Here is a 24,911-nt window from a genome sequence, read left to right on the forward strand (position 1 = left end):
GCCCAAATCATGTTGATGAAAGGCTTTTTCTTTTATGCAACAAAGTTTTGCCAGGAGGAAGCCCAGGCCAAAACTTGATTTGGCAAATCTGTCTGACATGTGACAATTCAGCTTTGACCATGACCAATTCAAGCCGTTGCTTTCTCCTCCTTGATTTGCAAGGTGAAATCATTACTTCCTGATTTGACATTCTTTATTGATGCATTAATTCCTTTCAATTCACTGTTCTTTCCAGCCACATTCTGCTCAGTAATTCCCAAATAACTATTTTGCTCCATTTATCTTTTTTTTTCTCATTTTAATTTATTTCTTTCACTGTCCCCCCCCCCCCCATCTGCATTCCTTTCCTTCAGTATTCCTTAATCTTCACTTTCATGTCATATAAAGAATCATTTTGGGAGGGGGTTGGGGACACTCAGGTTCCCAGATATTTTACTCCCGCTGTGCATGTGAGACACAAGGGAATTGCGACCCAGAACTGGCCCCTTGGGCCGTGTTGCCTATATTAAACTATAAAAGATCTATAGTCCTCTTTTCCGCCTGTTGGTGTGCTTGTATAAATGTTATTGTTTCTGCAGTGTGCTCCAGGCACCTACCATTTTCTGTGTACACAAAAAGTAAGTTCCTCTCTCAGCTTAGCTGACAGACATTTCTACCCTGACTATCTACCCTATCTGTGCCCCTTGTAACTTTATGAACTTCTACTAGGTTGTCTCTCAACATCTGACTGAAAAATCCACGTGAAGTGGAGTATATTGACAGGCTGCATCACAGCCCAGTATGGAAACACCAATGCCTTTGAACGGAAAATCCTACAAAAAGTCCTGGATATGGCCCAGTCCATCACAGCTGAAGTCCTCTCCACCACTGAGCACATCTACACAAAGTGTTGTCACAGAAAAGAGGCATCCATCACCCAGGCCATGCTCTCTTCTCACTGCTGCCATCAGGAAGGTGGTACAGGAACCTCAGGACTCACGTCACCAGGTTCAGGAACAGTTATTACTCCTCAATCATCAGGCTTTTGAACTAAAGGAAAAAGCTTTACTCAATTTCACTTGCCCCATCATTAAAATGTTCCCACAACCTATGGACTCACTTTCAAGGACCGCCCATCTCATATTCTCGATTTCTTTCTTTTTGTTTTCACACAGTTTTTGCACACTGGTTGAATGCCCACGTTGACGTGGTCTTTCTTTGATTCTATTATGGTTATTATTCTATTTTGGATTTATTGTGTATGTCTGCAAGAAAATGGATCTTGGGGTTGTTGCATATGGTGACATATATATATTTTAAATGTTGAACTTCGGTGAATCTCTGAAGTTCCTTACTTCAGAGAGTTGTGGAAGCTAGATCATTAAGGTAGAGGTAGGTCAACTTTGAAAGTTTGGGTAATAGTGGTTGAGGGCAATGTAGATCAGTTATAATCATATTGATTAGCAGGGCAGGCTTGTGAGGTCTGATGGCGTATTCGTCCAATTATGTTTAAATTCTTGTGTTCTGTTCAATGGGTAATTTCTAAACTGATATCTGGAAAATGTTGATGGGAGTAATCGGGTGTGGCTGTAATTAGGATTAGTTTATTATTGTCATATGTGATGAGAAGCAGTGGAAAAACTTAGTTTACATCCTATCCAAACGAATGTTTTGAAAAACATAAGCATATCGAGGTAGTACAGTACTAGGGAAAGGCAGCAATAGAATGCAGAACATGTTGTAGTGTTACAGCTATGAGAAAGTACAGAGCAGGTAGACAATAAAAGTGCCTCTGCATTGACCATTGTGTAATCCACACCCTTATAAATCCCAAGATATTACATAAGTATATGAGGAGCAAGAGGGGAAAAGTGGTCTCCTTCTGCACCAAATGGGTAATCCATGTGTGATACCAGGGGATATAGGCAAGTTCCTAAATAAATATTTCTCATCTGAATTCACCAAGGAAAAGGACTTGAAATATTGTGAGTGCAAGGAGTGATAGGCTGATGTTTGTCAGTATTAAGAAGGTGTAGGTGTTAGATATGGGCAGATAAACCCCTGGAGATAGGTGACAGATATTCCAGGGTGCTGTGGGAAGCAAGGGAGTAGGTAGCTGGGGCCTTGGCATCTTCATTAGCCGCAGATGAAGTACAAGAAGACTGGGGAAGCTTCATTCATTATTTAAAAAGGACAGTCAGGATAAGCAAATTAACTACAGGTTGGAGAGCATAATGTCATAGGCAGTGAAATTATTGGAGAAAATCCTATGGGATGGAGTTGATACACACACACACACACACACACACATATATATAGAAAAGTAGGAGCTGGTCAGGGATAGGCAGTGTTGTGTGTTCAATATTTCAATAATATTTGAGTAATTTTGTATACATATTGGTTGATTAAGCATTCTTGTTCATTTAAATGATTAATTTTGGGTTATATGTAAAGATATGTTAATTGCAGACATCATCATGATACCATGTGATACGTGCACACCTCACTAAAAGTAAACTTAAAGTTAGACTCAGTCATTTTGGTCTCCTCTGTCTGCGTTTGAATTGGTTTAATGTTTTGAAGTTACAAAACATAACAGTCAGCATGGCTCCATGGAATGGAATTTTGCTTCACTAAATTGATTGAGTTTATTTTGTGGAGGAAGCTAATAGGACCAATAAAGACCGGATAGTAGACATGTTTATTTGGACTTCAGTAAGGCATTTGACAAGATCACACATCCCACTCAGTGACTCAGGAACAGCTTCTTCCCCTCTGCCATCCGATTCCTAAATGGACATTGAAGTTTTGGACACTACCTCACTTATTTTTTAATATACAGTATTTCTGTTTTTGCACATTTTTTAATCTATTCAATATAATTGATTTACTTCTTTATTTATTATTATTACATTTTACTTTGTTTATTATTTTTTTTCTCTCTGCTAGATTAGGTATTGCATTGAACTGCTGCTGCTAAGTTAACAAATTTCACGTCACATGCTGGTGATAATAAACCTGATTCTGATTCTTGTAGACTGGCCCAAAAGGTTAAATAACATGGGATCTAAACATGAACAAGGTAAATGGATCCAAATTTGGCCTGGTGACAGGAGGCAGAGAGTTGGGGTGCAAGGGTGCAGTTGTGTACTGCAGGGATTGTGGCTGGCACCCTTCTTGCTTGTGATATGTGTTTTGTAAATGTAGGAATTATGATTAATCAGTTGGTGGCATTGTGGATAGGGAGAAAGTTTGTGCAATGCTGCAGCGGGAGATGGACCAGATGGAAAGCTGGACAGAATGTTGGAAGATGAAATCTAATCCCAACATGTGTGAGGTGGTGAGCTTTGGGAAGTCTGATAGGGGTAGGACAGATACAATAACTGATGGGCACTAAGGAAAGTTGATGAGAAAAAGGAACCTTGGGGTTCAAGTCCATGGTTCTCTGACAGTGGCAGATTGATAGGGTGGTGGAGAAGATGTGTGGCATATTGCCTTCTTAGGTTAGGACATTGAATGTACAATTTGGGATTTTATGTTGCAACTTTACAAGCTATTGGATGAGACTTGGAGTATTGTGCGCAGTTCTGATCTCCACACGATAGGAAGGATGTGTTGGCACTGGAGAATAGTGCAAAGGAGCTTCATCAGGACTTTGGTTATGGGGAGAGGTTGGATAGACCAGGCCTGTTTTCCCTGGAGTGAAGGAGACTGAGATGTGACCTGGTATATAAAATAATGAGAGTCATAGACAAAGTGGTTAGTCAGAATCTTTATTCTATGTCAAAGACAAGAAGTAAGAGAGGAGGTTTAAAGGGGTTCTAAGGGGATAGCAAGTGACCGCTATCTGGAACCTGTTGCTAGGGGATGTGGTGGAATCAGATACAATTGCTACATTTTAGAGACATTTAGACATTTGAATAAGCTAGACATAACATGGTATGGACTTCACATGAATATATGAGTTGGTTTAGTTGGACAGAAACATAGCTTTAGAAGCAATGGCCTTTTTTGTGTGATTTACCCCAGCTCCCTACTAACTGTTTACTGTTTGGGAAAACTCTCTGGACTGTTAAGTACACTTTGCTATTTTAATTTTGGCAATGCATTTGCTGAGAACATTACTCAGATCCACTCCAGTGCCATCTATAATACTTTGGTAGAGATGACATGTGAAATGGGGTTTTCATAGCACACTGGTGCAGCTCTGGAGTTATATGGACACATTCCCCCAATGTACCATGAAGAAATATCTTTTATGCTGGTGTTGATCCTATGGTAGTTCCACAGACCGTAGTTCTTTAGTAACTTTACAGCCTAATTGTTTTCATAGAGCAAGCAGTGAGTGGCTTGTTATGGACCATTTGGGCTTCTGTAGACCAATGATCTGCAGAAAGTGGTTGACCTTGTTCCCATTCTACCTGCACACTTACACTAATGAGATGCAAATATGTTAAATATTACTTTACCTTGATGTCAAGGTATGATGAGAATGTCGGGAGGTTTTCCTCTTCCATTCTACGAGCGTCAAAAAGTTGCTATCCTTCTATGTTACTGCATTTTTCAGGTATTCTAGGATTTCAGAACCAGTGAATTTTATAACGTAAACCTTGAATAGCAAAGGTGCTGCTTCAGTGATTAGAATTAATGACACATGAAGTTGTCCCCTGGGCCTGATGGTGTTGATTTCAGTCACTAACTACTGGCTCTGGAGACTGGTTCATATCCTGAATAGGGTGAGCAGCCAACAGATGCAAAGAAGTGTTTTTGTGGTTGGATACTGGGATGTAGCTTTACAGCAGGAAATACCCAACTCCTGGTCCATATTTAATCTACAGGGAGAAGAGACTCCTCGGGACCTTCTAGTGAAAAGAAACAGTATGTCATCTCCTTGCTTCATGGAACTTCATGCAAATGCTAACCTGCAGTTGTTCAAATAAAGGAGACCCGTGGTATATTGTAGCTTTAAGGATTAGATTATGAAGACACGTAGTCCTCTTTTATTGTCATTTAGTAATGCATGCATTAAGAAATGATACAATATTTCCTTCGGTGTGATATCACAAAACACAGGACAAACCAAGACTGAAAAAACTGACAAAACCACATAATTATAACATACAGTTACAACAGTGCAACAATACCATAACTTGATGAAGAAGTCCATGAGCACAGTAAAAGTTCAAAGTCTCTCAAATGTCCCACATCTCAAACCGACGGGAGAAGGAAGAACTCTCCCTGCCATGCCGACCACAATCCGACTCTGAGTCATCCGAAAACTTCGAGCCTCCGATCAGCTATCCAACACCGAGTAGTGAGCGCCATCTCTGTCTGAACGATTCGATCTCAACCTCGGTCGCCAACAGCAGGCAAAGCCGGGGATTTTGAGACCTACCCTCCGAAAGATTCCTGACCACGCAGTAATGACAGCAGCCAACGAGCATTTCAGAAATTTCTCCAGATGCTCTTCTGTGCTTTCACGTCCCTCTCCATCAAATCAGAATTGTCCACGGCCCCTATTTAACAGATACGATATCATTTTTCACCGGAGGGCTGCGGACGCGCAGTTGTGCTGCTCTCTCTCCTCCTGCCATTTAGATTATAATTCTAGTTTGGATATCTGCTTTGTAAATCTTGTAGGCTAGAAATTGTTGCTCCAGCAAAGAAAGGTAAGGTGATGCAAAGCAGGTATTTTGCTTAACAAAATTTTTCCTGTCATGCTCTCCAGTTTAATTTCTTGGCTTCTGCCTTGGAACTGATGGTACTGCGTGCTCTAAGCCGGCACGGACTTGATGAGTTAGTGGCTACCCCCTGTACTGTATCAGTGGCCTGAGGGCTGGGTTTTGACTGTGTTGGGTGAGCTAAACACGTGATTCCACCACACTGATTCTTTGCAACAAGTGCTTTGCTTGAGGGCCACCAGACCTTCCAAGGAGAAAAGCTCTCCTTTTGCACACACCAGGACTGTAGGTGCACGTTGTTTGAGGAGGTGGCTGGAGGGTTGGTGGAGAGTCATAGTCATAGTCATACTTTATTGATCCCGGGGGAAATTGGTTTTCGTTACAGTTGCACCATAAATAATTAAATAGTAATAAAACCATAAATAATTAAATAGTAATATGTAAATTATGCCAGGAAATAGGGAGTGCTGGAGGTCAGGAGGGGATGGGGAAATCGGGACAGGGATGGTGGTTAGTATCATGGAGAGATCACAACCAACTGCATGGGAGGTGAAGGGTCAACCCAACATTACAATAAGGAGGTCAGTAGAGGGTTCGGGCGAACTTTGGAGATCAGTAGTTGTATTGGTCAGGGGAGGCTGCTGGGTGATAGTGACAGATCGTTGTCAGGCAGTTTATCATTTAATGTGAAAAGCGGGTTCAGAGGGTGAATCATGGGGGAGAAAAGGGTTCAGTAAAAGCTCCGTGGTCATTCAGAGCCGGTGTTATGACCAGGATGGGGTCTGATGGCCGGAGCGAAACGTAAGTGCATTATTTTGGTGTCATGGTAACATAGCAGTTAGCTCGACGCTATTATAGCTCGGGGGGGTGGGGGCGGTTCCAGAGTTCAGAGTTCAGTTCCAGGGCCGTCTGTAAGGAGTTTGTACGTTCTTCCCGGGTTCCATGGGTTCCATGGGTTTCCTCTGGGTGCTTGGGTTTCCTCCCACAGTCCTAAGTCATATTGGTTAGCAGGATAATTGGTCATTGTAAATCATCCTGTGATTAGGCCAGGATCAAATTGGTGGGTTGCTGGGTGTTTGGTCCTGAAGAGCCTGTTCCATGCTGCGTCTGGAAATTTAAAAAAATATGAATTCAATGAGATAGGTAGGTAAATAAATAAATATTCTGAGGCAATTTCCAGTGGTAGACCCTTTCACCTGGGGGCAGCCCTCCTGCAGGTAATGCTGAAAAGAATGCTACAGAGGTGTATATCTACAAGACTGATCATCGGGTTCTTAACCGATCTGCAGAACCCTAACCCTACAGAACACACAGTCCACCTCTTGCACTACCATGGACTTGTTTCTGACTGGATTTTTTAGCATTAATGTCCTGTTTTGCACGGGCATTTTCTTCACTGTCTTGTATAATTTGTGTTCTGCGCACTGTCTGGATCTACATGCCAGTGATGCTGCTGCGAGCAAGGTTTTCATTGTACCTGTACCTCACCGCACTTGTGCACACGTCAATAAACTGGATCTTGATGATACCTGACTTTAAATAGGTTATAGAGAGATAGTTAGGGATTGTGATTGTCTAAATGCCAAATGCCATCTTATGGTAAGAAAACATGATAACTATATGAGGATGAAATGCACTCCACTTTTCTTTTGAGTGACTGATGGAGATTGTGGGTCACTCCCAATGTCTCCAATCCATTGGCAATGGTGGAGAAAATGTGTGGTTCATAACTTGACTTAATACATTGAAGAAGGAGGCTATCTGGCCCATTGGGTCAATGCTGGTGACTATTTCCACCCTCCATATTTTACTGTGGCCTTGCAACCTATCTGTCTTGCACCCCATCAGCTTCCCTTTTGATTATTTTAAAATTCAAAGTAAATTTATTATCGAAGTACATTTATGTTACCATACACTACCTTGAAATTCTTGCAGATATTTACTGAAAAAAAAATAGAAAAATTATATATAACAAAGACTGACAAAGAAAACAAAATGCAAAAGAAGACAAACCATACAAATAAACGTAATACTGAGAACATGAGTTGTGAGGAGTCCTGGAGAGTGAGTCTGTCGGTGGTAGAATCAATTCAGTTTAATGGTGATCAAAGTTGTCCACGCGTGTTCAGGAGCCCGATTGTTGTTGGGTAATAATTGTTCCTGAACCTGGTGGTGTGGGATCCAAGCCTCCTGTACCTCCTGCCCAATGCTAATAGTGAGAAGAGGGCATGGCCTGGATGGTGGAGGTTTTCGATAACGGATGCTGCTTTCTTGTGGCAGTACTCTATATAAATGCATTTGGCGTTGGGGAGGGTTTTGCCGGTGATGGGCTGGGCTGCGTCCACCACTTTCTGTAGCTTTTTCCATTCCTGGCCATTGGTATTTCCAAACCAGATGGTGATGCAACTGTGCATCTACTTAAGTTTGTCTAAGTTGTTTTTTGTGACATGCTGACTCTATGTGCTAATGTGCCTTCCTTATCGATGCTTCTTACATGCTGGTCCCAGGACAGATCCTCTGACACGCTAACACCAAGGAATTTAAAACTACTGACTCTCCCCACCTCCGTTCTCCTAATGAGGATTGGCTCATGGTCCTGCTTCTCCCTACTGTGGTCGATAATTAGGTCTGGTTTTCTGATGATGAGTGAGTGTGGCACCACCTGACCAGATTTTCAATCTCCCGATTCATCACTACCTTACTTACACTGAGGGTTCATTTACAGTAATCAATTAACCTTCCATCTTGATAATGACTCACGAATATGGTAAGATGTGTAATTGATATGCAAACCAATTTCCCAATGGGTGCATTTTGACAAAAATGATGGCTACATAATCTAAACTCAATAAGACTGCTCTTATATGTGATTTATAGATGAAATCATACAGATCTGATTTTGATGCTTAAATATTTGTATTGACTTTTGGAGGGTAAGTTACCCAGGAGCAGTACGTTGAGGAATTGCAAGGCCACGTTAGTAAATTGGTTTATTATTGTCATGTGCACTGATGTACAGTGAAAATCTTATCTTCCATACCATATATAGGCATCCGTTAGTCTTGTGAGACCATGGATTTGCGCCTTGGAAGGTTTCCAGGGCGCAGGCCTGGGCAAGGTTGTATGGAAGACCAGCAGTTATCCATGCTGCAAGTCTTCCCTCTCCACGCCACCGATGTTGTCCAAGGGAAGGGCTTGGCACCAGTGTCATCACAGGGCAATGTGTGGTTAAGTGCCTTGCTCAAGGACACAACACGCTGCCTCAGCCAAGGCTCGAACTAGCGACCCTCAGATCACTAGACAAATGCCTTAACCACTTGGCCACGTGCCAACACATACCTTCCATACCATTCATACAGATTAATCCATTACAACAGTGCATTCAGGTAGCCTAGGGTAGAACAGTAGCATAAGGCAGAATAGATACAGAGGAAGTGCAATGCAGGTAGACACTAAGGTGCAAGGTCACAGTGAGGTAGACTGATCTCAGGAGTCCATTTTATCATATTAGGGGACCGTTCAAGAGAATAGAAGCTGTCCTTGAGCCTGCTGGTATGTGCTTTCAGGTTTTTGCATCTTCTGCCTGATGTAAAGGAAGAGAAGAAAGAATGCCTAAGATGGGTGGGGGTCTTTGGTTATGCTTTACTGAAGCAGTGAGAAGTGTAACTAGAAAGAAGGCTGCTTTCCGTGATGTGTCCACAGCTCTGCAATCTCTTGTGCTTATGAGCAGGGCAGTTATCATTCAAGGCCGTGATACATCCAGATAGAAACCTTTCCATGGTGCATTGGTAAAAATTGCTGAGGATCAAAGGAAACATTTCCTTAGACTCCTGAAGAATGAGAGGCATTGGTGAGCTTTCTTGGCCATGGCGTGTAAGTGTTTGGGCCAGGACAGGCTACTGGTGATGAACTTGAAGCACTCAAACTTCTTGATCTCACCACCATTGATGTAAGTAGGAACATGTGTACCCCACTCCCCCCACTTCCTGAAGACATTAACCAGCTCTTTTGTTTTGCCGATCTTGAAGGAAAGGTCGTGGTCATGACATTGTGTCTCTACCTCTTCACTGTACTCTGACTCATCATTATTTGAGATCCTGCCCACCTCGGCGGTATCATCTGCAAGCTAGTATATGAAGTTAGCGCTGAATTTGACCATTCAGTTGTGAGCGCACAGGGGGGGTGAAAATGCAAACTTTTGGGACACCAGTGTTGAGAATAATCGTGGCATTCAAAAGTCAAGGATCCAGTTGCAAAGGGAGGTGTTGAGAGCCAGTTGGAGATTAACTTGCTTGGAATGACAGTATTGAAGGTGGAGTTGTAGATTTAGAACACATTATCTTTCTGGATTCTTGTCTCACCATTTTACTGGCCACTTTTTACTCATTCAATTTCTGGAATTCTGTTAAGCTGTTTGTTAATTTTTGCTGTGCATCAGTGTACTTACAGGTTCCTTTTTATGTTTTAAAGAAATATTCAAAATCAATCTGACTAATCAGTTCTGACTAATGATTATTAAAAACACTCGTAGATTGTCCTCATTACTGTTGTTCAAAACTGACTCCAATTGACTTCAGTTTTATTCGGTCATTTGAGACTTAACAAGCATCAGCTTCCAGAGTACAATTAAGAATTACATTACTCACGCCTTCATCTAAATCTGTCTAATGTCCTAGTCTGTTACCAAGAATATCTTGACCTCTCTAGGTTCTACGGTTTAGAAACATTCCACTCTTGCAGTGCCTAGAATGCTGTCATGAGCATGGTTCTTTGAAGATTTTGATCATTTTCAGATATTTAACTATGTTACTCCCATTGGTAGTCATCAAATCAGGTTTAATTATCATTCAAACCATACATAGATACAGCTGAATCAGACAGCGTTCCTCTGGGGCCAAGGGGCAAAACATTCAAAAATAGCAAACAAACATTCAAGAATAGCGAGTAACATAATTCAAAATATCAAGCAAAGAAGCATATTCAGTCGCAAAAAAAAAATCATATATAGTCCAAGACCCTGAATGACAATGCCCAGCGATCAACGGTACAGTCTCCCAGCAGTGTACAGATGTACACAATCCAAGTGATGGACAAGAGACTTTAAAAGTGCCCGTTTTTTTGTGAGTACATTTTTTCAGCAGTATTAATAAAACATCATTTTGCTGATCCAAAATATAAAAAGGGATATTATTAAATAGAACTAGTTTCACAATGCTACCCGACTAGACAGGAATATGAAATATTTAAAAGTTTAGAAATGAATGAAATTTTCCAAAGTTGAGAGTGTGGTATTTCAAATATCCATTGTACACATTCCAAAGTCCTCTAAATCTGTGATTTGGCAGACTGCCACAATTTCAGGTCTTTGCTTTGTTTGTGAACAGGACACACAAAATGCTGGAAGAACCCAGCAGGTCAGGCAGCATCTGTGGAAATGAACAAGCAGTCAATGTTTTAAACATTTTGTGTGTGTTTTGCTCCGGATTTCCAAATTCTGCAGAATCTCTTGTGTTTTTGCTTTGTGCATGATATAGAATTTGCCCCAATCAGCTTAGCTTACTGCTGATAACTCATTGTTGTTACTGATCAACCTAATGGAATGTTGGCTGTGTGACAATTAGTTTGTCTCTTGAAAACTGAATGCTGTTATTTTTGCTGCTGTTTTCTAGGCTCCCCCCTGCACAAGCAGGCTTCTGCCCCCACATCTGGCGACAGACTGGCATCAAAGAGTGCAGAGCTGGGAGATGACTGCATTGGGGATTTTGCCATTGGAGACCGTATCTGGGTGAATGGTGTAAAGCCTGGCATCATACAGTTCCTTGGGGAAACACAGTTCGCCCCAGGTAAATGGGCAGGCGTTGTCCTTGATGAACCGGTGGGGAAGAATGATGGATCGGTCGGGGGCGTGCGGTACTTTGAATGCGAACCCTTGCAAGGTATTTTCACAAGACCCTCAAAACTGGCACTGCACCCCTCAACCGATGGTGCTGGAAGCGATGCACTTTCTGGAGAGTCCGTAACTTTTCCGGTGCCAGCTTCTCATCATGGCACTGCCACTCCACCACTCTCCACTCAGCGGATCAACTGTACGATCCCTTTGAGGGAAAGCATCTTGAACAGCTCCATGAAGACAGGGAATGAGTCGGGATCGAACCTGTCTGACAGCGGATCCGTAAAGAAAGGGGATAAAGAGCTGAGATGTGGGGACCGAGTTCTGGTAAGTACTTGAATTCATTTCACCAAGAAGGCATTTTCTGAAATGGTATATAGGCAGAATTGTGATGACATGTTTAACCAATGGGGTCATTGTTGGATGGATGGGTCTAACGGAAACAATATGGTAGTATATGGTACAACATCATAGTTTGGCAGGACTTTTTATGGAATAGTTGCTGAGTTAACAGACTGGTTGAAATGCACAATATGCCCTATATGAAAGTAATTTGCTGCTTACTTTACTTTATTTTACTTTATACTTTATTGTCGCCAATTGATACTAGAATGTACAATCATCACAGTGATATTTGATTCTGCGCTTCGCGCTCCCTGCAGTACAGGGAAGGGAGGGAACGTCGACTCAGACCATGAGAGGCCTGCGTCGGGCATTTTTATGCCTTATAAGGCGCAGATTGGAAGACTGTGTGGGGCACCACACCTCGCACAGACTAGAGCAATGTGTGATTAAGTGCCTCGCTCAAGGGCACAAACACGCTGCCACAGCTGAGGCTCGAACTAGCGACCTTGAGATAACTAGATGAACGCCTTAACCACTTGGCCACGTGCCCCACACAAATCGATAGTAAATATTTAAAAATTAAATTATAAATCATAAATAGAAAATAGAAAAGGGAAAGTAAGGTAGTGCAAAAAAAAACGAGAGGCAGGTCCGGATATTTGGAGGGTACGGCCCAGATCCAGATCAGGATCTGTTCAGCGGTCTTATCACAGTTGGAAAGAAGCTGTTCCCAAATCTGGCGGGACGAGTCTTCAAGCTCCTGAGCCTTCTCCCAGAGGGAAGAGGGACGAAAAGTATGTTGGCTGGGTGCTTTCCTCAAGATTAAAGATTAAATACTATTGGTCATCCCTAGATCCTTAGTCATCTCTTCCTAGTGATGCCTTTTCTTATTCATTTACACCTCAGCATTACAATTACCTTTGTTTCCCAAGACAGCTGTGTCCAAGTAAGTTGGCCTAATATTACAAGATGACACTGGTGAACCATGGCAACGTTTTGCGGGCTACGTACAATACTTCTAAATATGCCTCTTTTGAATTACTCTCACTGCAATCTGCAGTATATTATTTCACTTTAGGCAACGTATGTTTAAATCAACTTAATGAACGACAGATTTCATGATCTTCTGAAGGACTCGACGGACTTAACTCTCAAGCAAGCAGGTATGGCACCTTTAAGCCGATGAAGGTTCATCAGAAATGAGGCAGGAGCGGGGACACCGAGCCAGGCTGAAACGCAGATGGAAGGGGACCCCCCTCTACTCAACGTCTTGATAGAAAATGTGCATTTGCTGGACAACAAGGACCTGAGGGCAAGATTGCCCTATCGAAAGGAAATGAGAAATTGTTGTGTTCTGTGTTTGACCGAGACATAGCTTATCCAGTATATGCCAGATGTGGCACTCTCGACCCGAAGGTTTCTTGATACGCAAGATGGACTGAACTGCTGATTTGGAAAAGGCAAAAGGCAGGAGTGTGTGTTTCATGATAAACTCTCAGTTGTGCTCCAATATGGCGGTTTTGTCCAACTCATGTTCCCCCGACCTTGAACACCTAACAACCAAATGCTGAGCTTTCTATTTACCAAAAGAGTTCTCCATGATCCTGACTGTAGTTAACATACCGCCATTAGCCGACTGTAATCAGGCACTTGAGATACTGCATGATGCCATCACCAAACAAGAACAGTCCATCCCAACACATTTCAAATCATAGTCGGGGATTTCGGTCAGGTTTGTTTGAAGAAATCCCTGTCCAATTACCATCAACACATAACCTACAGCACCAGAGGTCCACACTAGAGCACTGCTACGCTAGCATAAGGAATGCCTACTGTTTCATGACCAGAATGCACTTTGGTAAATCTGATCACTTGACCGTCCTTCTCCTACCTGCATACAGGCAGAGGTTAAAGAGCAAGGCTACAGAGATTAGGACAATAAATAAGTGGTCACAGGAGGCAGAGCAGTGCTACAGGATTGTTTCGAGTCACTGGACTGGGCCACGTCCAAGGACTCATCTGTGGATCTGAATGAATACACCACGGTTGTCATGGACTTTATAAAAACTGTCGTAGACGAGTATGTCCCCGCAAAATCATTCAGAGTCTTACCCAACCAGAAGCCCTGGGTGAACCGTGGGATTCACAACCTGCTGAGCGTCAGATCGGAGGCGTTCAAGTAGACAACCAAGAAAGTTACAAGAGGTCCGGGTATGATCTCCAGAAAGCCATTCACAGGCGGAGCGCCAGTTCCGGACTAAACTTGAATCAATGAAGGATGCTCGAGAGCTGCATCAGGGCTTGAATTCTATCACTGCTCACAAAGTGTAATCAAATGACATAGGTGACAACAAAGGGCCTCTCTTCCAGATCAGCTCACTGCTTTCTATGCTGAAGAGTGCAGTCGACTTACTTACTCTGACTCCTCGTCTTTTTATCTCCAGTCCTGTTGGAGGGTCTTGGCACAAGACACCAACTGTACTCTGCCAAAGATGCTACCTGGCCTGCTGAGTTCCTCCAGCATTTTGTGTGTGTGTGTGTTGCTTGGATTTCCAGCATCTGCAGATTTTTGTTCTTGTTTGTCAATGCCCTGTACACTCGCTCCGACCGTCAAAACGTGGAGGGACCGTCACGAGCTCCCACAGCCCCCGATGAACCTGTGGTTTCAGTCTGTGAGGTCGGCGTGAGAGCACCCTTTGGGAGGGCGGAGCCACGTAAAGCATCCGGCCCAGGTGGGCTACCTGGCCGAGTACTGAAGACCTGTGCTGATCAACTGGCTGGAGTGTTCACTGAGATCTTCAACCTCTCTCTCCGGCAGTCTGAGGTACCCACCTGCTTCAAGCAGGCTTCAATTATACCAGTGCCCAAGAAGAACGAGGTAATCTGCCTCAATGACTATTGTCCGGTAGCACTTACATCCACAGTGATGAAGTGTTTGAGAGGTTGGTGATGAAACATATCAACTGCCTGTCTGAGAAGTGATTCAATTTGCCTGCTGGCACAACGAGTCCACATTAGGTGCCATTCCATTGGCTCTCCACTCAATTCTGGATCATCTGGCAGGAAAGGGGCATACATCAGGATGCTTGCTACTGACTACAGCTTGGCAATTAATACAAACACGCCCTCAAAACCAATCAATAAGCTTTAGGACCATGACGTCAATACCTCCTTGTGCAATTGGATTCTTGATTTCCTCATTTGCAGGCCCAGTCAGCTCAAACAGGCAAAAACATCTCCTCCACAATCTCCGTCAGCACAGGTGCACCACAAGGCTGTGTGCTTAGCCCCCCCTGCTCTGTTCACTTTACAGTTATGACTGTGGGGCTAAACACAGCTCCAATGCCATATTCAAGTTCGCTGATTGCACTATTGTCATAGGCCGAATCAAATGTGGTGATAGATCAGTTTATAGGAGGGAGATTGAAAATCTGGCTGAGTGGTGCCAAAACAACAACCTCTGACACACCGTCAGTAAGACCATGGAGCTGATTACTAACATCAGGAGGGGGAAACCATGAACCAGTCCTCATCGGGGGATCACAGTGGGAGAGGACCTTTCCTGGGCCCAGAACATAAGTCAATTACGAACAAAGCACTGTAGTACCTCTACTTCCTTAGGAGTTTGCTGAGGTTCAACATGACATCTATAACTTTGACGAATTTCTATAGATGTGTGGTGGAGAGTACATTGACTGGCTGCATCACAGCCTGGTATAGAAACACCAATGCCCTTGAATGGAAAATCCTACAAAAAGTCCTGGATGCGGCCCAGTCCATCATGGGTAAAGCCCTCCCCACCATTGAGCACATCTACACAAAGCGTTGTTGCAGGAGAGCAGCATCCATCATCAGAGACTCCCCCCACCACACAGGTCATACAGCACTTTCTTCCGACTGCTGCCATCAGGAAGAAGGAACAGAAGCCTCATCACTCTCACCACCAGATTCAGGAACAGTTATTACCCCTGGACCATCAGGCTCCTGAACCAGAGGGGATAACTTCACGCACCTGACATTGAACTGTTCCCACAACCTATGGACTCTCTTTCAAGGACTTTTCATCTCATGCGCTTGATAATTATTGTTTGTTTATTTATTTATTTATTTTTGTATTTGCACTATTTGTTGGCTTTTTCACACTGATTGTCCGCCCTGTTGGTGCGTCTTTCATTGACTCTATTATGGTTATCGGATTTATTGAGTATGTCCTCAAGAAAATAACTTTCAGGGTTGTAGATAGAGACATATATGTACTTTGATAATAATAGATTTCTGTATTTCATGTGGGAACTGGGAATGCAGAAGCAGTACTGTGGTTGGGACTACGGTATTGTATCGCAAACAGTTCAGCTGTTGCTTTTTGAGAAGTTTCATCCTAAAGTTCCTGGTGTAGGAGGTAATGCTAGGGTGAAGGGTTATATCAGCTAGTTAAAGACCTCTGCTTTGTAATAGGTGGTTGTAGTGCTACAAGGGGTAAAAATGGCTTCCACTTCTGCACTTACTGTGAATGAACAAGCCTTTGGGTCATGAATGCCTTTTTTCCATTCTGAACCTGTGGGATCTAAAGTGATTAATGAGGTTGATGTAGGAACTGTGGACAGATAGGGAAGGAGATTGCTGAGGAGGGGGATGGAGTGGAAAAATTGTGGCTTCTTCTGCCTCTGGCTGTTATGGACTTGGAAACTCCAGTTTCCATGTTCACCTCATGATCACTAAGCTCCTCTGAACCTGAACTGACTCTCACTTCTCCACCCTTCTTTGTGGTAACTGGATCCTGGATTGCCTGTACCTTCCTGTTCCTTCTGAGCATTCATCCACTGATCCAAACTTCTTCCACACCCTACTTCAGTCACTTCAATCACGAGACTCATTCCCCTGCCCCTACTTTGTTTCAATCCCTGCTCTTTACAACTGACTTTCCATCTCAAATTCCTGTACATTGCGATCAGAGCTATCACAAGGATGCAATCATCTCGGGAGGATTAGTCGGATCCTTCTACAGGTAATTGCAAATTCCTAATCACATCAGGTAAACAGTCAGAAACGGTCCAGAAAATTATTGTAAGCATTGTTTTCACGGACAAGAACTTCTCAACAACAGTCCTGAGATGTCCCCAGTGTACAAATTGGTGATATCCATTTCCAGGAGTCTGTAACTTTTAGATCGACTTCTTTATGGGACTGTTCTATTTGGAATTGTTATGCATTTGCAAAATATTCCTTGCATCCATGTTCTTGTGAGTACTGAAGATGCCAAGAGTGGCAAACTTTATTTATGCAATCTATTCCCAAACTGCAAGAAGTCAATCCCATGGTTCTTCTCCAAACCTCTTCATTCATCTCAACAAATAAGAATAAATAAAACAAGGAGCTAAATTATATCTTTTTTAAGCAATAGTTACAGTCTAGACACTTTGGTACAAAGTGATGTGTTGTTACATCATGGGTTTCTCTGTTTTATATACTGTTGAAACTTCCCAGCTTTCCTGTTTCAAAATATTGAACAAGTTCAGAGTTAAGTTATGGGCCAGAAAGATCACTGAGGCTGTTTCCTTGTGGTGGGCAGCCCGTTATTCTGTTTTATCCTCCCCATTCTCCACATTTTGTAACATCCTGTTAAGACTTAAATGTATTGAGGATTTTTCATTATTTCCTATGGAAGTTAATTCTGTGCAGTGATCACTTTTCCAGTAAAGATCCCTGATTTAATAGAAAGTTTTTTTCTCGGAATCTGGGCAATACACCAAGGACAGAATTTAAGTTTGGTTAGTACAGGCACACCTGAGGGATGCATGCTTAGTCTATTGCTCTACTCTCTCTCTCTACAGTTACAAGTGTGTGGCTACGCACAGCTCAAACACCTTCTGTAAATTCACTGATGGGACGACTGTTGTAGCAGAATCCCAATGGTGGCGAGGAGCCATACAGGAGTGAGATAGATCAGCTGGTTGAGCAGTATCGCAACAACAACCTTGCACCCAGCGTCAGCAAGGCTGAAGAATTGATTGTGGACTCCAAGGAGGGGAACACACATCAGTCCTTGTTGAGGAACAGTCAGAGGAAAGTTTCTGGTGGGTCAGCATCTTGGAAGATCTATCCTGGGCCCAACTTGTTGAGGCAATGATGAAGAAGGCATGCTAGTGCCTCTACTTTGTTAGGAGTTTGAGGGGATTTAGTACGTCACCAAGGTCTCTTGGAAATTTCTAGAGATATACCGTGGAGAGCATTCTAACTGGTTGCATCACAGCCTGGTATGGCAGTCCCAATGCACGGCATTGCAAGAGCCTGCAGAGAGCTGGAGACTCAGCAAACTTCATCAGGGACACAACCCTCTCCATCACTTTGGCAACTTCAAGAAGTGAAGCCTAATCCATCACTAGGGTTCCTCACCATCCAGGACGTGCCTTCTTCTCATTAGAAAAGGGACCGAAGCCAAGACCCACTCTCAATGATTTAGGAACAGCCTCTTGCTCTCCACCATTTGAATCCCGAATGGTCCTCAAACCCATGAACACTGCCTTGTTACTTTTTTTTTGCAGTACTCATTTATTTTGTACTGCACTGCTGCTTCAAAAGAACAAATTTCACAACTTGCAAGTCAGTGATAATAAACCTGTTTCTGACTCTCTGGTTCAACCCTGAGTGTTGTTTAGTCTCTCTGCCTGCGGGCATGAGCTGCTTCATTTGCTTAGAGATTGCTATTTGAACTGAATATAGCGCATCCCTACTTCCGACCCATGACAGAAGGAATGCCATGAAGATGGTTGGGCCCAGTCACTGCTCGGATGATCTCCTCTGCAGTGCTGTCCTGGGGACGAAATGATTGACCTCCAATGACACAATTACTTTGGAGACATGAGGGTGTCAACACCGGAATCTGGAGTAACAAATGAGATACTGGAGGATCTCAGTGGGTCAGGCAGCACCAGGCAACACAGGTATCTTCCCTTGATCAAGGGAAGACTCCAGCCATTGAAGTGTTTTCACTTTGTCCATTGGCTTCCATTTTTCCAGGGCACCTCAGTAACAAACTTGGTCCCTATGCTTTCTCGATGTTAAGGAAAATCACACACTCCTCTCCTCAGGATTCACCTCTTTGCTCCATGCTTTGGACCAAGGTTGCAATGAGATCTGTATTCACGTGTTCCTGGAGAAACCCAAGTTGGACATTAGTGATTTGGATATTGGTGAGTAGATGCTGCTTGATTGTGCTATCAGCAGTGGCTTCCCTCACTTTGCTGATGATTTGGAGCAGACTGAATGAGTGGTTATTAACAAGATTGGGTTTGTCCTGCATCTTTTTTGTAAACTGAGATGGCTCACTGGATTTTCCACACTGTTGGGTAGATGTTCGTATGATTTTACGGAAACAACTTGGATGGAGGTATGTTTAGTTGAGGCGAGCAGGTCATCCATCCTCCAGCTGGGATGTTGTCTGGTCCTGACTCCTTTGCTGTGTCCGGTGCTCCCTGCCATCCTTGATATCATTGCAAAGTGAATCCGTCTGGCTGAAGACTGGTTTCTTCATGATGAAGCTCTCAGGAGGAAGCTGAGATGATCTATTCCACACTCCCAGTTGAATGCAACTACAAATGCTTCCATCTTGTCCTTAGCACTCACAAGTTGGGCCCCATCTTGGTTCTTGGGCCACCCATCTCCCTCTTCCTTCTGCCCATTAGCTGTGTAGTTATCCACCATGTTTCCCAACTGGATGTGATGCAATTGCAAAGCTTTGATTTGATCTGTTGGTTGTAACGTAGAAAGCTTTCTTCTGGGGTGCATCACAACCTGGTATGGAAGTTGTCCTGTCCAAGACCAGAAGAAGCTGCAGAAGATCGTGAACGCAGCCCAGCACATCACGCAAACCAATCTCCCGTCCTTGGACTCACTTCACACCGCACGCTGTCGGAGCAGTGCTGCCAGGATAATCAAGGACACGACCCACCCAGCCAGCACACTTTTCATCCCTCCTCCCTCCGGGAGAAGGCTCAGGAGCTTGAAGACTCGTACGGCCAGATTTGGGAACAGCTTCTCTCCAACTGTGATAAGACTGCTGAACGGATCCTGACCCGGAACTGGACTGTACCCTCCAAATAGCCAGACCTGCCTCTTGTTTTTTCGCTCTACCTTACTTTCCCTTTTCTATTTTCTATTTATGATTTATAATTTAAATTTTTAATATTTACTATCAATTTGTACTCCAGGGAGCACGAAGAGCAGAATCAAATATCGCTGTGATGATTGTATGCTCTAGTATCAATTGTTTGGTGACAATAAAGTATAAAGTATAACATTATTTTGCATTCATTGCATGCTGTTTGCAATGAGTGCATGTTGTCCTGTACTGCAGCTTCGCTTGGGTGGCATGACATGCTTTTTAGGTAAGCGTGAAGCTGCGGTCCCCATGCCCTGCTATGGTCCTCACTGCCCTCACTCTACAGGGTTGATCCCCTGGCTCCATGGCAATGATAGGGTGAAGGAAGTGCAAAGCCGTGAGGTTACAGGTGATTTCTGCTGCTGCTGAAGGCCCACAATGCTGCATGGATGCCTAGCTCTGAGCTGCTGTACGAGTCAGAGTCTGATCCATTTAGCGCATTCGTAGTGCACGTAAACGAAGACTTTGTTACCTGCCCCTTGGACTGTGCAACCGTCATGTCTCCCCATGTTGTTGTGGAAGTGTGAGGATGAGGTGAGGTGGGTTTCCTCCTTGTGTTGGTTCGCTCACTATCTAACACAGGCCAAGATTGGCAGCTGTGTCTTTCAGGACTCAGCCAGTTTGGTCTCTCGTGATGCTACAAAGCCACTTGTGGTGATGAACATTGAATTCCTCCACCCAGAGTACATTATTTGCCCTTTTTAAGGACTCTTTAGCTCATGTTCTCACTATTCATTGCTATTTATTTATATTTGCATTTGCACAGTTTGTTGTCTTCTGCACTCTGGTTGATCTTCCATTAATCCTGTTATCGTTACTATCCCATAGATTTCCTGAGTATGGCCACAATGAAAAGAATCTCAGGGTTGTATATGGTGACATATATGTACTTTGATGATAAATTTACTTTGAACTTTGATTAGGAGTTACAGAACTGCAGCTGAGAAGGTTAATGATGCAACTAGTTTTGTGAAAAATCTGTGCGAGAGGTTGCTGAAAGTATTCATATTCCTGTGAAACTTCCTGTTTAATGCACTACTTCACTTCACTCTGATATCAAATTGCCTTGTGATGAAGAGAGGAATTATAAAAGGTTCTGAAATCATCATTTCAACATTCATGCTAATACTATTCAAATTGGGAGCCAGAGTGAATTAGTCATAGCAATGGATGGACACACGATCTGAATGAAGCAGTACTAGTCTTCACATTCAAATCCCTCTAAGGAAACTTGGCATCTGATTCTCATAGATTTAGCAATTAAACCAGGTGGCTTAAAAGAAATGTGTCTACTACTAAAGTTCATCTGTGCAGAATACATTCCTTGTTGTACAGCATTCTGTTCCCTGTTCTTTCTAAAACAAACACAGGAAAATCTACCAGTGAGCATTAATTCTACTGGCTCTCTGCTGAGTGTCAATTCATTGGGCGAAAACTGCAGATGCTGGAAATCTAAAATAAAATCAGAAAATGTTGCAAATGATTAGCTGGTCAGGCCACATATTTATTTATTTGTTTTTATTTACTTTATTGAGATACAGCGTGGAATAGGCTCTTCCAGCCCTTCAAACAGGATTGCCCAATAATCCCCTGATTTAATCCTATCCTAATCACTGGACCATTTACAACGACCAATTAACCTACCAGCCGGCTTGGGAGGAAACCAGAGCACCCAGAGGAAACCCACGTGGTCACGGAGAGAACGTACAAACTCCTTACAGGCGGGGGCGGGAATTGAACCACGGGTCACTGGTACTGTAAAGCATTGCGCTAACCACTACGCTACTATGCCACCCCAATGTAGGAAGAGAAGTTGAGTTAATACGTACTTCAGGTCAAAGATCCTTTGTAACTGACAAGATCAACGTTTTTGCCCGTTTCGGTTGTTGTTCAGGAGGTACTGAATAGATCATTCTTGTAGAAGTTCCAAGTTGTGACGGTGTGGAACCAGTCAAGTAGTAGAGTTCCCATGCACCTACTGTTTTTGTCTTGTTTGGTGGTGGAAGTTGGGGAAGTTGTGGGTGCGGAAGATGCTGCCACAATAATCTGGGCGAGTAACTATATCTTGTAGACAGTAGTCATTATCTGGTGGTGGTGTTAGAGAATATGTAGGTCTCTAATGGTAACTGTGCTGCCAATCAAACGGGCTGCTTTAACCTTGCTAGCGCTAAACTCCTTGAGAGTTGTTCAAGCTGAACTTATATGCGCACGTGTCAAGACACTGGAGCAGGGATCCAATCGCAGACCCAGTGCTGTGCACACAGTGATATTAATTGAGTAACAAATCCCGAGGTGCAAACAAAATCGGCGTCAAAGTTCAGGCAGAGATCAAAACATCCAGAGAAATCCAAAAACCAAATCGGGAAACAGGCAAAGTCGATATTCAGATGGACGGAGTACAGATACAAATGCTGGAAAGGCTCAGGAAAATTCACTGGCACAATCTGGTAACAAACAGGTGAAAACACAGGACTGAAATACACTGAGCAATAGACAGAGAGGCAGATGATAGGTGGGGCACAATGAGACACCAGTGGTAACAATACAGGTAATAATGAGAAGCAGATGAGAGACGGAGTACTCAGTGATACAGGGGCCGGAGTAGAGCAGGAGCAGGGACAGGAGCACATGGCAATACAAAACCACAGACTAATAGCAAGGGGAAAACACGCAAAATGACAGAGTTCAACTGGAGGTACTGACAACAAGTTGGGATTGTTTAATGTCACTTCCAGTACAGAGATGTGAGGGAGAATGAAATAATTGTTACTCCAGATCTGATGTCACACAAAAAAACACAATAGGATAACGAACACAACAATAACAAAAAAAAAGCACAATAAATATAAATACATGAAATAGATAATAGATTGTACGTCCATAAAGTGACGCTAGGCACAGGAGTGTCCGTACATAAGGTGACTGATGGGAAATGATAAAGTAGCAGTGGTTGGGAGTCTGGAGGTGTGGGTTAATGAGTAGAGGTACTGATCAACCTTACTGCTTGGAGAAAGTAACTGTTTTTGAGCCTGGTAGTCCTGGTGTGGATGCTTTGTAGCCTACACCCTGGTGGGAATATCCAGGTAGTCCATGAGCTGGGCAGGTGAGTTACTGGCCCTTTTCCAGCACCTTTCTATATATATGTCTTTGATGGTCAGTAGGCTGGTACTGGTGATGCGTTGGGCAGCTTTGACTGCCCATTGTAGAGCCTTCCTGTCTGCCACAGTGCATTTTCCGTACCATGCAGTGATGGAGCATGTGAGATGCTCTCTACTGTACATCTGGAGAAGGTCATGATTACTGCTGTGCATAGTCTAGCCCTCTTCAGCCTTCTCAGAAAGCAGAGGCATTGGTGAGCTTTCCTGACTCTGTGTGATGTGTTTTGGGACCATGAGAGATTGTGTGTGATGTGTGCTCCCAGGAGTTTTAAACTGCTGGTTGAAGAGGTTAAACAGAGGTGTGAGTTGTGCAAGTTCTTCTGAAGGCAGTCACCATCTCCTTTGACATTGAGGAAGAGGTTGTTTGCCCGGCACCAGGGCTCTTCCATCTCCTCTCTGTCGGCCACCTCATCGTTGTTGGCGATGGACCTCTTGACTAGTTTCTCCATTTTCAGTAATGGTCAGTATTCTGGGATTAACATTCTAAAGGTGTGGTCAGAGAGGCCAAGGTGAGGGCCTGGAACGGCTTTGTAAGCACTGCGTCTATTTGTGTGTACGTAGTTAAGTCTGTTTGTTCCCCCCCGTGGCCATGGTGACGTGTTGTTGGAACTCAGGTAAAGTGTCCTGCACGTGGAGCAAATTCCACCATTCTCCTGGTCTTTCACCTCGTAGATGGTGGGAAGAATTTGGAGTGTCAGTTTGCAAGTTACCCACCGCAGGGTACAAATCCTTTGATGCACTCTTGTAGTCACGATATTCACGTGACCAATGCTATCATCTGGAAACATTGTGAATACTAGATCACAAAATTACAGAACCCGATACCTTTTCGACCAACCATATCAGAATTTGTTGGTGGAGGGATGAAATGTGTATATAAGAATACTAGAAAATGACGAGGAAAACATTTTCTGGGAACATCTTGAACAGGTGGAGCCATGAAGATGACAAAAGATTCATGGAGAACCAAAGCAGTGACATGACTGAGTTGTATGTGATTTCCCTTCCGTGATTCATCGATGAATTGAATGAGAAGAAACAATGAGGTCTGCTTGTCTCATTATGTGCCATGTAAGTCGCTTAGGAGAGATTTACAGACCATGCAAAGTCATCCCAGAGTCAGTCTACCAGTGTAAGACTGAGTAAGGGCTGGAGTTTGCTCAGCCTACAGACAGAGCACTCGTTAGGAGTTCTGTTCACCCACCCAAAGAATTGAAGGACTTCAGCCGATTCTCTTTCTGGATGTTTCTGGTGGTAGATATGCTGCTAGTCACACCAACCACCAAAGCTTGCCATTTATCTATCAGCAGCCACAAATTACTTTTGTGTGACAGCATGCTTTTCTTGGAGAAATTGGAGTCAGCAGGGACTGCACAAGCACAATAGCTCAATCAATGTTTTAACAAGGGATCTGCTCCACCATTAACAACCAGAGTGCTGAAGTAAGCTGGTCATAAATTGTAGAATCCAGTGATGCAACACAGAGCGTCATAGGAAGTCATTCCTGCCTGTGGCCATCAAACTTTACAACTCCTCCCTTGGAGGGTCAGACATTCTGAGCCAATAGGCTGGTCCTGGACTTATTTCATAATTTACTGGCATAATTCACATATTACTATTTAACTATGGCTTTATTACTATTTGTTATTTATGGTGCAACTGTAACGAAAACCAATTCCCCCAGGATCAATAAAGTATGA

At 43.3% G+C, this 24,911-nt stretch overlaps 1 protein-coding gene across 4 annotated transcripts in view; it reads left to right on the plus strand.

Annotated features, from left to right (window-relative positions):
- The window catches only part of clip2 (CAP-GLY domain containing linker protein 2), a 168,079-nt gene that overhangs the window by 43,656 nt on the left and 99,512 nt on the right, over window positions 1-24,911 (plus strand). For all 4 annotated transcript variants that reach the window (XM_063031322.1, XM_063031323.1, XM_063031324.1 and 1 more), the window contains exon 3: window positions 11,330-11,877. In XM_063031322.1, coding sequence (XP_062887392.1) covers window positions 11,330-11,877 — 548 coding nt within the window. The remainder of the gene's footprint in view (window positions 1-11,329; window positions 11,878-24,911) is intronic.

Source organism: Mobula hypostoma, chromosome 23 (genome assembly GCF_963921235.1).
Source record: "Mobula hypostoma chromosome 23, sMobHyp1.1, whole genome shotgun sequence".
Classification (NCBI taxonomy): domain Eukaryota; kingdom Metazoa; phylum Chordata; class Chondrichthyes; order Myliobatiformes; family Myliobatidae; genus Mobula; species Mobula hypostoma.